Consider the following 16,185-nt stretch of genomic DNA (forward strand, 5'->3'; position numbering starts at 1 on the left):
GTGATGTATGCGTCATTCACGGCTATGAGTACTCCACCTCCACTTAAGTTCCTGTCATTCCTGTAAATATTATATCCTTCTGGAAAATATTGTGTATCTTTTATTGATGCATCTAGCCAGGTCTCAGTTCCAAAAATAATGTCTGGCTTTGTGCTTTCAATAAGATTAATTAGTTCACCTTGTTTGTTTCTTATAGACTGGAAGTTGATGTTTAATACCCGTATAGTTTTAGTATTTTTATCATCTTGGTCTTTTTTCTTTTTTGTTTTCCTCTCTGGCGTTGATGTATGTAGTGGTTTTATGACACCGGTTGATGGACTGTTGATGGAGATATTTGATAGTATGCTAAATTGATTTGAGGTGCTGAAAGCTAAGGAATAGCAGAAGGTGGAGTAATTTGGACAGTTACACATGATGCAATCCCATGCAATGGCTGAGTCATTTACATGTTCTAAGTATGACTTGGTTTGCATAGACTGGCAACTGACATGGTACCATTGATTGCATGTATCACAAACGATACCCCTTTCTTGCCATGCTACTGGTTGGTCGCATGTGCCACATGGATAAACAGTTCCACTTGTATTTGAACATTCAGGTCCAGGGTTCATATTTACATCATTTGATATCAAGATTAGTATCATTGAGATGTATGTTAAGTTATTTATCATTTTGCGATATACTAATCTTCTCTCGTTCATACTTAGTATTTCAGTTCTGATGTTGTCAATGATGGTGACATGGTTTACAAACTCTGGGTTGTAGTTGTTTATAATGGTAAACATATGCTCCCCTTGTATTGATTTGGTCTTATTTTGTTGGGCTGGACATAATTGGAATCCAAATGACATTAAAAATAGAAATGTTATGAGTTGTGACATCTTTCGGTTGTATAAGAAGGTGGTGATAAGATGAACTCACCTAGCACACCTTCTTAACTTCCACTTGACTGTCGATCTGTCAGATTTCTATTTCGTATTTGCCGCCATCTTTGTTCTTTGTTTACATAGGTAACAAACATAGGGGTGTTTGCAGAATTTCAGCGGAGGCAATTTCTTGGCATGAAAATGTCAAAATTTTGTCTGGCTAATTTCCATGTCTGTATTCCTACATGGAAATAACAATAGATGTTGTGATTATAAAATGTGTTGTTTTAGTCATTAGTTTCTTAGTTCCATCTGAGACTCGGCTTCATGTAAACGACTTGTAGTAACTGTTTAGACATACAAAAAAATGATAACTTACACTCACATTAATATGACATAAAAACTTCGTATAAAAATAATTTAAATAGAAATAATTCAAATAAAAATAAATTTAATGCTATAAAAACTTATTAGTAATTATTATTTTTCTTCAATCATGTTGTTATTTTAAATGAATAAATAAATGTTATCAGTTATCAAATAAAATGATGACGTATATATAGGTAAAGGTCATTAAAGCAACACATTTCATTGTTTTACGAGTTATAGTTAAAAAAAATACATTTCGCCCTTATTTTTATAAATGAATAAATAAATGCATATTATCTAAGTGCAATAGAATATTTTCTTTTTCTTCAAAACTGACTGAGTCTTCAACAGACAGGAAAAGCTTATTACTTCCTTTTCTTAGCCTAAGTTGTATTGACAATCAATGTTTGTTTAATTTTTTTCTGTTTAATTTCAAGCCTTTTTTATGTTCATGTTTTGAAACCTTTTAGAATATCTACATGTACATTTTAACAAAATGAACTCTTCGTTATTGATAAACAAAAAATGTTGTAATGCATATCCGTACTGATTTTCTACAAGGTAATCTTCAAATTACTGATTAAATGCTAGTATTTAATTAAAACAGTGGGTTTTTTTTCGGATGAAATGACCCTATTCCGTATTAAACACACAGTTCCTTCAATGTCCTTTGTGCTCTATAAAGCCCCTTTGTGCTACAGACACTTTGTGCTCCTTTTGCACAAGGGGAGTCCTTTGCGGTGTTTTTAGAGACCGCCTTACGGTGTTCTAGAGATAGGCAGGGTCATCTTTTAGCAATTTAAATGCTTGCTTCAGCAACAAATAAAAGTCTTTATTTATTGCAAATAAGTTATTATTTATTGAAAAGGAAAATTCATAATGAATGATCGTTAACTATAATAAATTAATAAGTATTTCAATACAATAATGAGCAGTGCAGAAATTTTATCATTAAATTAAGCTAAATCTGGGACTATTATATTATTACTAGTATAATAGTCTCAGGCTAAATCAAGTAACTTTAAGCTCAGATATGGAGGAACACACAAAAACATTGTCTACAGTCAACATACACGGAAAACAACATCCTATAAGCTGTTCGGAGAATCTACCGAACATATACAAGATGTTTGGTCTGGGAACAGTTTATCTATCTCTCTCTATATATATATGTGGGTGTCAAATGCGTTTTGTTTAAATATACTTTTTCACTTTTTTGGTCTTTTGAAAAATGTTGTTTGTGCTGTTTTAGACCCTTCTACAACGAAATTTGTTTTACATGCACACGTATAAAAATTGCGGTATTTATCCAACGCAATCATAGGTTTGAACGTAGTTTTCAATTTAGACTCGTTTATATTTTTTCGTTTGGGCTTGTATCATATTTTCCCTCCGGTTTATATGATCCGTTCATCCTATATTGACTCTTAAAATTCAAGAGTCTATCTAAAAATGAGGGTACTTTTTATATGGCCTTCCAAATACCGTTTCGATCCCTAACATCACTGAAGAGACATTTATTGTCGAAATCCGGATCTGGTGTACTAAAAAATATTGACACCGTATGTTTGTGGCATAACATCGTGGCCACAAGTTAATTTTTTTCTGTTTAGTATTAAATTTATATTAAGATCCATTTTGTTACATCTTGTGATCAATTTTATTAGGCAATCGCCAATGGCAGTCAGCAGGGTTAAAGAACATCAGTTGTTCGACCTGTTAGTCAAATGCGTTTTGTTTAAATATACTTTTTCACTTTTTTGGTCTTTTGGAAAATGTTGTTTGTGCTGTTTTTAGACCCTTCTACAACGAAATTTGTTTTACATGCACACGTATAAAAATTGCGGTTTTTATCCAACGCAGTCATAGGTTTGAACGTAGTTTTCAATTTAGACTCGTATATATATATATATATATATATATATATATATATATGTTCCTGGTCTGTTTTGGTAAGATAACATCTATGGTACAGACACTTATATACAACTCTTGCAAAATGTATATAACAATTACGTGTAAATGGTCAAGGCACCCCAACAAACATCTTGTTAAGGATACGAAGAGGCCATCCACACACGCACATCTCTTTTCACATTTTACACATAAAGTATCCACATGATAAATACAGTAACGAGGTTTTCTGGAATAAACTAACAGAAGTTTATTAATCGGGACATTAATTATTGTTATAGAAAATTGCATTATATGTCTCTGAACTAATGCAGCAAAGAGAACAAGTCAATTCAGATACAAGGTCACGGCGCAGCAAAGAGAACAAGTCAATTTAGATTCAAGATCATAGAAATATGCCATGTCACGAAATATTCTGTTGTTTAAGAATGGGCAAGGTTATCTAGCTGACATAGTTATCGTTTTTTATTTGCATGTCTCTATATTGGAAAATTGGGGTTCGATCGATGAAAATGGTATTTCAGCAGGTTACAAATAACAAAAGTGAACACGCTAAAATGTCGCGTTTGCTTTACTAACCATGATTGATAAATGTTGACAGTCTTAAAATAAAGATTTACAACAAGTATCACATGAAGTTAATAACATTACCATTGATCATAACAATAAGGTCATGGTCAGATAAACCCTGACAGACAGACGTGTATATCGTACACAAATATATTAATTGACCTTTTGCTTAAAGTACAAATGAAACAAACCAATCAAGGAATACCAATGAACTATGAAAATGAGGTAAATTTTGAATGTGAGATACATTACATGCAAAAGTGTAACCTTACAATCATTCCTTGCACCAAATATAGTTAACCTTTTACTTATAGTATCTATAAAGAAACAGACACACCCATTAAATTAAACATTGACCAATTTGCAATGAACCACGAAAATGAGGTCAAGGTCAAATGAATCATACCAGACAGACACGTCACCCTTACGATCATTTCATACACCAAGTATAGTTGATTTTATACTTACAGTATCTGACAAAGTTAGTAGGACCAAACAACAGAAACTTAACATTGACTAATGAACCATGAGAATGAGGTCAGGGGCAATTGATACCTGCCAGACAGTCAGACATATACACTTAGTTTACAATTATTCCATACACCAAATGACATTGACTTATTGGTTCTAGTATTTGAAAATAAACACAAAACACAGAAACTTAACCTACTGCCTCTAGTATCTGAGAAATTTGCATTATCTTGTAACTATAATTTTGATCACTGTAATGAGGTTGAGGTCAGGTGAACACAGTGTGATAGACATGTAGACGCTACAAGGAACCAATATACCAAATATGGTTATCATTTTTTGTCGACGCTGCGGCAGAAAGCTCGACATAGGGAAAGTGATCCGGCGGCGGCGTTAGCTAACTCTTTAAAGCTTTATATTTTAGAAGGTGGAAGACCTGGATTCCGTCAGTCACATGTTCAACGTCCTTGGCCTCATTTTTATGGTTCAGTGACTACTTGAATCAGTGAAAAAGGTTAAGTTTTGGTGGTCAAGTCCATATCTTTGATACTATAAGCAATAGGTCTAGTAAATGTATATTCGTTGTATGGAAGGACTGTAGGGTGTACATGTCCAACTGGCAGGTGTATTCTGATCTTGACCTAATTTTCATGGTTTAGTAGTCAAAGTTAAGTTTTTGTGTTTTGATCTGTTTTTCTTATACTGTATGCAATAGGTCTACTATATTTGGCGTATGGAATGATTGTAAGGTGTAAATGTCTAGCTGGCACGTGTCATCTGACCTTGACCTCATTTTCATGGTTCAGTGGTCAGTGGTTAAAGTTAAGTTTTTGTGTTTTGGTCTTTTTTTCCTATACAGTATGCAATAGGTCAACTATATTTGGTGTATGGAATGATTGTAAGGTGTACGTGTCTAGCTGGCAGGTGTCATCTGACCTTGACCTCATTTTCATGGTTCAGTGGTCAAAGTTAAATTTTGAGTTTTGTTTTTTTTTTCTAATACTTTATGCAATAGGTCAACTATATTTGTTGTATGGAAATATTTTATGATCAATATGTCAGTCGCACAGGTTTTATTTGACCTTGACCTCATTTTCACAGATTATTGCTCAGTGTTAAGTTTTTGTGTTTTGGTCTGTTTTTCTTAAACTATAAGCAATATGTCAACTGTATTTGTTGTATGGAAGAATTGTTAGCTGTACATTTCTGCCTGGCATGGTTCATTTGACCTTGACCTCATTTTCATGGTTCATTGGTCAAAGTTTAGTTTTCTTGGTTAATGCTATGTTTACATAATATGGAAAAAAGCTATATATTTAGGACTATCAACATAATATTAATGATAAGTAAAGAAGTAGAGACATTTCAGCATGTGCACTCTTGTATCATAATAGGTAAGAAATTAAATGACAAAAAATTTGAACTTTATCTGTACTTTGTGGTAATAAACATGTTGTGTAAGTTTCACAACATTTGGTTGAGGCTCACCTGTTAGAGAACAGAAACAAAAAAATCTGCAGTTTTTCCATTTGGAAAGGGGCATAACTCTAGAACTGTTAAATTGACACCATGAAATTTCAAACTTGACCTGTATTTTGTGGTAGTCAGCATTGTGTACAAGTTTCATTTCATAACATTTGGTTGAGGCAAACTAAAGTTAGAGAATGGAAATGAAAAATTCAGCGAATGTTTCCATTTGTAAAGGGGCATAACTCTTCAAAATTGAACTATGTTTTGTTATTATAAGCTTTTTTTTCCCATTGTAAACTATCTTTAACCAAAACTAATTAAAGAACTGATGAACTGAACATCGGTAACTGCAAATTCTGGTGGATGGTCAAAAGCACTCGTCTCAGAAAGAAATCACATCTCTTTACCTGAAACTAGGGTTAAAGTACATAGATAGTGTGGATGATGAATACAGTCATGACAGGGAATTCAACCTCACAGTAATAAATATTATATTGTATGTGATATAATCATTTGTTATCAGTCTACTCTGGTTTGTTGTTATAAATTAAATATGTATAACAGTTACATATAATTTTTATTCCTTTTTATTTCATTCTATTCTACTATTAGTGCAGTGCAAGTGCATGGTGGACACTCTTCTATAATACTTCTTTTTTTAATTGATTGGATTTGAGTAAGCATTCATATTTTCTTGGATTTGTTGCAAAACATTCCAGAGATATTCTTCTGAATGTGTTAATACAAATTTTGGTATTCTTGATTGGATGTTGACATATATTTATGTCTCACAACACCTTTTCATATTTATTATTATTGCGTTAAAAATTATTTCCATGAATATTGTTTGATGAAATTAATATATAACAAACGAAAAGGAATGTTATTTTGCACACATAATTATAGGAAACATATTCTGTCATCAGTCAAAAACACAAGTCACTTTGGTAGAAATAGCTTTGGCAACATACAACCTGAATTCCTTAAAACAGTAATCCGATGTAAAAACTGATATGGAATAGATGGACTGATAGACCAACCATTCTGTATATATCTGTCCCAAGTCAGGAGCCTGTAATTCCCTGGTTGTCATTTGTCGCTGTGTAACACATTTGTTTTTTCATTCATTATTTTGTACATAAATTAGGTCTTTCATTTCTCATTAGTATTGTTTTAAATTTGTCATTTCAGAGCCTTTTAATACAGCGGAATCTGTGGTATGGCATTTGCTCATGGTTGAAAGCCATACAGTGAAATATAGTTGTTAATCTCTTTCTGAATGTGATCTAATGTTAACCAACTAATATGTCGTCATTATGATTGCAGAAGATCAAAATTAATGCTCTTTCATTTATCCACTCTTTTTTTTTAAAGATCAGATTTTGTGTAGATTCTTGCCTACTATTGGAGACTGTATCTTGACATCTAGATGTCTTTTTATTTTTTGTGAAGTTGGGTTGCTATCCTTTTGACATATACCTCAGATTGCCTTTTAATCATAGCTATAGTTGTCCTGCCATAACATTAAATGTTAAACTTGTCTGGCAGAAACATGAAATGATAAACTTTTATATCGAGAGGTTTCTTAGGGTAAAGGAAATCACCAAATCATATATAACAGATACATTAGGATATATCATGGAAAAAACCAAGATTAACACCAGATTCTTCAGAACAGCATTTTATTTGATAACATTTTCATAAAAGAGGTAAAGCATGGGGCAGTGATAATAATACAGAACATCACAGCAAATAGCTCCGGTGGGATTATTCCGGTGGGATTATTCCGGTGGGATTACTGGGGGTCTTTCTTCAGACTTGCTGGGTAAATGACAAAATTTTCCTTACAGAGCTGAAATACAACTATGAATTATAAATTTATTCACTTTGATAACATTAAGGAAGTGGTAATTATTTTTCTGTAATTATCAAAATGAATTTGTTTATCACAGAATAATTTTGTCTTTCTTATCTCATTGAATGTTATATATCATACTGATTTGTCTTATACATATTTCTCTTTTTTAAAATATAAAAGTCAGTTCATATATTTTTGTATACCTGTAAGAAAATTAAAACATTTACCCAGAATGGCTGATTATCACAGGTCATCAATATTATACTGCATAAACAGGCAAAGAAAGAGTTACTCCCCTTGAAACCACACCAAACTTATAATAAATAATGTTTAGAAACATGATAAAAGCACATGATATACTAGAGTTCCAATCTTATGAGCATCTTCCAGTAATGGTTAATAGTTTAAATGAACTAAATTGATTCATTTTTTGATTAATTACTTAAAATTAACACAATACAAAATTAAAATAAAGCTACATGTACCCTCAGCAAAAATAAATAAAAATCTCAAATAATCTTATCATGTTTAAAAACTCAATCAACAACACATTTGTTGCTTATTGCACCAATATAAAAAATAAGTTAAAAAATAACAGCAATAATTTAATTAAATAATTTTTCTCTTCAAATAAATTATTTTATCAGTTAAAAATATATTAAAATCTATATCTGTTCATTGAACTACAAACAATCCTTTCCTTGCCTATAACCAACAATATTACTTTATCAAAATCTGCACTTATCATTAATGTTTCATAAATTAGATTTATGATATATAAAAATCAGTACTTAATTTCTAAATGTTCATGTTTCATGCATAAATTTATGTGAAAATTCTATGGCATAAAAATAACTAAAATTTCAGCATTTGATTCTTTAAACTTTTCTTTTGCACAGAAAACTGTGAACTTTTACTTGTTATTTTATTCAAAAATTGAAAAAATAATGTTATGCTTATAGGCAAAAGATACAAGTTAATTCTTTCAATCAAACAATATCTATATACAATATAATATTACCAATAAAGTCATTTTGTTTTTTTAGACTTTTCTTAATACAGTAATAATCTTACAGCTAAAGCGAAAGAGAAGAAAACTAATATAATATTACATCTACAATTTACCAATTGTCTTCTGATCTTTTTCCATTTTTTTTCTCTTTTCAAATTTATTTTGTTACAAAATTGGTAAGAAAATTACCATATTATAGAAAAGTCTTAAAACAAGAATCACTCAGCAAAACTTAGCCGATGAAGAAGCGAAAATGATTGAGACTTAATAGATCATGATGAAATGATAAAACAAAAGTTACAATCAATTTGAAAATATATGCCTCTGGTACAATCCTCATACAGATTTTACATTCTTTTGGCATATAGCCAAAGAAGTGTTGAAATTTATCACATCCAGAAAGCATACAAGTCTAAAAATAGCTGATAATCACACAACTTTCACTCGTAGGTTAGTGAGCAATCTGTTCATGTGTGGGCCACAATCCCATGTTGTTATGTAGTAAATGATATGTAGAGAAAATCTTCAAGCCTGTTCTTTTACTGAAAATAAAAATCAGAACAAAATATATATACTAGCAGGAATAAATACAAGACATTGCTCGTAAGTCATTAACAACAGTTACAACATAGTATAACTTACGATCAATCTTAATCGTAAGAATTTTTGTGGAAGTAGTCACAGAATTTTTTAAAAAGAATATTATTTTATTGTGTTTATATGCTTACATTCTAGTTAAAAAGTGTTTTTGTCCATTAAACAATATTGCATTAATGGCTGATCCTTGATAGTCTCTTTCTTCACAACTTGTCTATTGTTAATGTATATACTGTGGATTCATTATAACTCATGGAATATCAATTTTTATGGTTTTTGTGGGTATAGGTAACCATACATTTAAATGTTGAAAAAAGTACAAATTTTCTCTAGGCTTTTATGCAGAATTTAACTAAATTACAAAAATCAGATATCTGTCAACATTTTTCCCTTCTGAAATCATAAAAATTGATATCCATAAGAGAATAATTGAATCAACATTATGTTAACCTCAAGATATTTTCTTTTGTTTTATTGTATTATTAGGTTTCTTTAAAGGTCTCATTGATGAATATCCAACATATATTATTCATACATAAAAAAGACTGAATGGTAAGATTCAATTGAATTATCTAGTGGTTTCATCAAGAGGAAGACCAACACATACTGATGCTTTGTAGGCATCTGGCATAATGTCATAAACTTTTGAACAAGGTAATCTTGATCTGTTATTTTTTTTTTTACTATTGAGTGATTTGTCTGTTCTGTACAAGTTTATATCCGTTTTGGTGATCCTAGTAGTTTCGCATAGTTAACTTTTGAAATATTTCTTCATAAGCATGCCATAATAGTATAATGTAACATTAGTCCAGAAACATGTGCTTTGTGATGATGATAATGAATAGCAGGTTAATGTCCAGCAGCATATTAATATGCCAGGAAGAGAACATGTTAACATAATATAAATATTAATCCTGCTTTGTACTAAACGGACATGCTAAGCCAGATTTTTAATACATGTGCTTGTTCACTAGGTAACAGTTCCAAGAAAGAGTAAGTCACCATACCCTGACACTTTCTTCTGACTCACAGCTGACCAGTCTAGATCTTACTCCTAAATACTGTATGCTTAGCTGGGAAACAACAAATACCAATTTTTAAATCTTCAGTGTGAACAAACAATCTCCCACACTCGAGGCAAACACACTAACATGAGACCACAAACGCAGTATCATGTGTATTGTGCAGTGAGTATAATACATTAGGTCAAGTTATCACTGTATATTTCTAAATTAAGTATGCTGTTATGCTTCATGTTTTGGAGACCATTTTTGGATCCTCTGATTTAGTCATTATGACACTCATCCTTTTTCAGAGCTGGATTATTGTATGACATAATAATTATCAGAACATAAAGTAGTACAAGTCGCTGACAGTTCCTTGTAAGTGAAGTGAACTGATCATGATCGATCTACATAAATATGATAAACAACAAAAGCTAACATCTTTTTGAAACAATCAATTCTGAAATATTTTTTTCTTCTTCAATAAAAGTATCATTTTATTTTAAAACTTTATTGGTATTAGATGTTCCTGTAAAAATTTAAGGTAGCAAGAGACTATGTCTGACCCCACAAAAGACAAATGCAAGTGATTGTTAAATGATGTCAATATTGCATGTGTCCCAAATTCTCAAGTAGAGTGTCATAGATTCCCAAATAGTGACAAGGTTGAAATCTTCAAATATACAGACTAAACAGAAGACAACAATACATGAGATGACATGCTTCAGACATAGCTATATATACATCTATACAATACATTCATCTTGTTGTGCTTGCTTTGGTTATTGAAATAATCTTTTTAACTCTTAACCTAAAACTAAACAATGTATGCCAAAAATCCATTTAATTTCAAATAATGGATTAACAAAGTTATAGAGCTGTACACTGCAATTAATTTTTGATAATAAAATTTGTTTTGTTTGCATTGTAAACAAAATATCAAATTCAATATAAAAACCTCCAAAAATTTACAATACACTTTCCCAAAGTTCAAATTAAAATTATTTTTCTTACATCTAATTATTAATAAACTATTATACTATACAAAGACTAGACAAGACTGTACACTAACATTTGACTATGTATTGCGTAAGACAAGCACTACAGACTAGCTAAGACAACAATCTTACATGTAATGTATGCTATAAATATATATATATTGTTCAAATGGTCATCATAATAGTTTTGTTCATATATTGATTTTTTTTGTACTTATATAACTATTAAAATTGGTATAAATCTAAAAAAAATCTATTGCAAAGTTGCACACTGTTCCTTATTCCACAGACTAAAGAACAGCAGCCATTCTTAAAAGTAAAGTACAAACTGTACCACTACTGTAGATTCATTAGTATTCTTGGATTGGATATCAACTTTTGGTGGATTTCGTTTATATAGGTGAACCACATATTTTTAAAAATGGTTAGTGATAAACACTTTTCTATGTACTTGTATGGAGACTTTGACAAAACTTCAAAATCAAATATTAAACAAAAAGTCAGTTTTGTTCAATTACGACAAATTGATACTCATGAATGTAAATAAATCTATAGTACAAAATAAAGTACTATTTATGATGACCATGAACTCTGAACTAATGCCTGAATGTCATTCTCACCTGCATGTCTTCTATAAGTTTGACGACGTCAATATCTGCTACAGGTGAGGAACTTACAGCAACACTAAGGGTGAATACCCATTGGGAGGAGGCTCGGCTATTCTTGGCTGTCACTGTGTATTCACCAGAATCGGTAGCTAAAGCTGCAGGGATTTCAAATGTGAATTTGTTTTCATCTTGTGTAAATTTAAATCTTCCTGTGTCTTCTACTTCTGTACCATCCTTGCTCCATTTAACTGTAACATAGGAATTATATTTAGAAGGATGGATAGATTGGTGTTTTATGTACAGTGAAAAATATTTGTACATGCATATATGGACAAGAAGTCGAGTAAATAATAATTTAATATGAATATTAACTATGTTTTTTACTAGATCACCAATTATAGCCAGGATTTTAACATTCTAGTCCATATGGTAAACAGTCAATAGGAGGACATGTAACCCTTCCAAGACAAATTTTTAGTACGACAAAATGCTGTGTGATCATGAGAGAAGCAAAATATATTATTTTTCAAATCTATGATTTGGCATTGACAAGGAGGCAAGCACCAGATCACAGCTAGAGGCTTTTATGGCAATCATATTTTGTACTGATAATGAAATGGCTTATTCATGTAGGATATTCAGGCTCTATCTGTCAATTTTGTTTTCTTTCAAAAGACGATCAGTTATTAAGTAAGCTTGAACTGACCATCAGATTTGTACAATCATTTTAAAAACAGGTGCTTTTGAAAATGAGTAATATTTTTTAAACAAGAATCCTATCTTACCTGAGTCAGCCTCGTCAAGTGTACATGATGCCTTGAATGCTGTTCCTTCATCTATACTCTGTGACTTGGGATGTGAGAGGAAAACTGGAGCTAAAGGGTCTACATCTGGTTCTATAAATTAGACCAATAAATAAATAAATAAAATGACCTTATTTAATAAATCTTTTAAGATAAAAGTTTAAAGCATTTGCAAAATGCACTGGTGTGATCAAAAATAGGCATCCATTATGATTGTGAGAAATCCATGCATTGTTCTTGAAATCAAAAGTTTCAAATCCACAAAAGGGAAACTCTTAATAATGGTAATGGTATTCAAGAAATTAAATAATCTCACACAAAAATAAACAAATATATAACACATGCATTTCAAATCATTCATCATCCTTTAAAGAATAACAAACAAATTCATGGAAACTTATTCATGCTTTTTTTTCCTGTATTTTTTTCTGACAACTTGTGTACTTCATTTTTTCATAATTTTAGAAAGTTTTTTTTTGTGTAGTATAATACTGTTTGGCTGTCAAGAAAGAATATGAGCGTAATTAGGTAATTGACTCTTTATTTATTGATTTTCTTACCTTCCACTTTTATATAAAAACTACTCGTTGTTGTGCCAGCCGAATTTTTAGCAACACATTTATAAATTCCTGTATCTTCTGGAAAAACTTCAGCTATAATTAATCTAAACATATCTCCTTCTTTATGATATTGGAAATCAGCTGAATCTTTTATTAATTCATTACCTCTGTACCATTCTACCTCAGGATTGCCTACAAATCAGGGCAGTTTATAATTTACATAAATTCAGAATTTCTATTTTCTTTGTCTCCTGTCGTAGTTTATTTTCACATACATGTATTGACATATTGTCTTCTAAAAATTGGATACCCAACCTTTTGATTTTCAAAATTTTGAACAATCCCTTTTTAGGTTATATAATTACAAATGACTGATCCCTATGTTATTTCTGTGAGAAGACTTTTCTATCTTTTTTTTAAAACATGAGCTATGTCGTCAGATAGAAATAGACATTTTGCAAATGAATATCAGTACATGTAAATCAAATATTTCCAGTTGAAAAAAATCTCTTCACAAAGTCTGTGACTGTTTGAAAATTGAGTCGATATAAGAACCCTATGTTTTGTATTTTAAGGTTCAAAAATTATTCAAAATCTTATACATGTACAGGTTCACATGTACTAGTATACATGTACAGGTTCACATGTACTAGTATACATGTACAGGTTCAGATGTACTAGTATAAGGTTGATTTCTGTTTGACGTTGCTCAAATATTTATATTTTCCCTGACATATTGCAACAAAAAATAATTGTAACAGAAGTTAAAGATGTTTTCCCAGGTACAAAGCATGTTTTAAAAGGTAAAACTCAAAATCAAACACATGTTTGGTAAAATTGAATATATATGGGGGAACAATGCATCACATCAAGTTCAAAAGTTCAAACATCAAAAAGACAAATAAAACCATTCTGAACATAGAAACTTTCACACAGCAAATAAACAATCATAACAAAATTGTATTTAACAAATATCAATTACTTTTAAAATATATAACTGAAAGTATTTTATATAGCTTAACAGTTCTCAGAAATGTATGTGTAATGTGAACTAAGTTTTGTCTTTTGAACATTTACCAAATAATAATCTTTTTCTTTCACATGTTAAGTTGTATATTTAATAATATTGCATTACTAATAGTGTTATTAACTCATTTCTAAAAAAAAAAAAAAAATTGAAATATGAAGAATTTTTATTCTTATTTCGACTTTAAAAAAATATATGAATATTTATCAAATGTTTTTCAATGTTAAAATAAGCATTTAAACCAACTTTTACAACATAATAAGGCCAGGTGAACACACACGACTTCCTCACCTGATATTCTAGATTCTAATGTTGCTTTATCGCCGTCTTCTAAACTAACACCAGCTGGATGTTCTATAAAGTCTGGCCTAGGTGATGACGATTTTATTTGTGGAGGTGTGGAGGATTTTACAGGTCTATTTTCTACAAATAAACAGAAAAAAGTAAAATCACAAAAATACTGAACTTAGAGGAAGATCAATTGGGAAAGTCCATAATCACATGGCAAAATCAAATAACAAAACGCATCAAAAACGAATGGACAAAAACTGTCATATTCCTGACTTGGTACAGGCATTTTCAAATGTAGAAAATGGTGGATTAAACCTGGTTCTATAGCGCTAACCCTCTCACTTTAATGACAGTCTCATCAATTTCCGATATTTTTTACATTGATGCGTATAATAGTCAAAATATGGGTACATCAGTCATCATCGTTTAACAATTTTAAAAGGAACAATTTAACAGAACACAAAAACATCTACTATCTACGAACACATTTATTGATTTGAGTGTCTGACGTCAGAAAATTTTATACGTCACATAAATTTGTCGTTCAATGTACGTACAAACAATTTTGTCAATCATTGGAATGGCCAGAACACCATATTAAGATAGGGACTAAGAGAACTCTATGGACTATTGATTTATTATGTCTGTTCAGTTCACGCATCATTGTAGATATAACGGAATTTGATGAGACCAGGTTTAATCCGCCATTTTCTACATTTGAAAATGCCTATACCAAGCAGGGCTTCCAAAACGGTCATATATACCGGACATTTGTATAATGCATTAAAGTCCCGCTGGGCAAAGCATGAAACAGTCATCTACTTTTTAGTTTTCAAGGCTTTTTCGGTCATTTTAACATAATTCACGATCTTTTTGACACAATCTTTTGCCTTTAACATCCAAACATTTCCGATCATAAAAGTGACATGATGATTAATTACTATCAAAACAACCCCTACTTCAATATTTTCTAATTTTAATCAAGGCTAATTAGTTGTTGGACAGCTGAAATCTACCTGTTCAGGTGACAGGTAAACTATTTTCAGTACCGGACATCGTATATAAAATCGGTCTATTCACAATTATTTTCTTACATTTCAGCAGTTTGTATCTAATTGATTTAGTCCAAAAGATTAAAATTATAAGAAATTAGTTAATCAGCATGATTTGATGAAAAATCGCAGAACTACACTGTATGAACTATAACATGTGTGCGCATGTGCACAGGTGGGAAATTTAATTATGCATCCTACATTTCTGCAAAAATGCTAAAATTATCATTGATACCTGTATCTTATGTTCATTTCAAGTATCTTGTTGAAGAAATAACATGGAAAGAGCTACTTCACTAAGTCTTGATTTGAAATGTACACGGATTTTATGTATCCGTTTATGGTCCATGTTTTACCATTGTCAAGTCAACATCCGGTTTTAGGAAAATGTGATTTTAAAATCGAAAGTAAAGTTTTTAACAATGTCATTTTGCACAAATAAAGACTCTAAGGCAGATATGAGCACGCTAATGTGCGCACTTTGAATGATGCACTGCCAATTTAACAGGTTACATCCATACATCAAATTCATATCTAAGTAAAGTTTTAAATCATTTTCTTTTTAATCTAATGTCAATCATTGGAATGGCCATCTGATTACCATAATTGCCTTTTGTGAATAAGTCTGAAGGGATTAAAATCGGGATCAGATATAAAATGTCCGGCTGGCTCAAATATGTTTTGGAAGCCCTGGTACCAAGTCAGGAATATGACA

General features: G+C 31.0%; 1 protein-coding gene across 3 annotated transcripts in view; it reads right to left on the reverse strand.

The window, feature by feature from the left end:
* Positions 1 to 7,325: 7,325 nt before the first annotated feature.
* Positions 7,326 to 16,185, reverse strand: part of LOC143082869 (twitchin-like) — a 140,357-nt gene continuing 131,497 nt past the window's right edge. For 2 of the 3 annotated variants that reach the window (XM_076258834.1, XM_076258833.1), the window contains 5 exons: positions 14,419 to 14,550; positions 13,101 to 13,292; positions 12,523 to 12,633; positions 11,750 to 11,985; positions 7,326 to 9,072 (listed from right to left, as the gene is read on the reverse strand). In XM_076258834.1, coding sequence (XP_076114949.1) covers positions 9,070 to 9,072; positions 11,750 to 11,985; positions 12,523 to 12,633; positions 13,101 to 13,292; positions 14,419 to 14,550 — 674 coding nt within the window. In that variant the 3' untranslated portion in view covers positions 7,326 to 9,069. The remainder of the gene's footprint in view (positions 9,073 to 11,749; positions 11,986 to 12,522; positions 12,634 to 13,100; positions 13,293 to 14,418; positions 14,551 to 16,185) is intronic. The other variant, XM_076258835.1, reaches the window with a different exon arrangement.

This window comes from Mytilus galloprovincialis, chromosome 7, assembly GCF_965363235.1.
Source record: "Mytilus galloprovincialis chromosome 7, xbMytGall1.hap1.1, whole genome shotgun sequence".
Classification (NCBI taxonomy): Eukaryota; Metazoa; Mollusca; class Bivalvia; order Mytilida; family Mytilidae; genus Mytilus; species Mytilus galloprovincialis.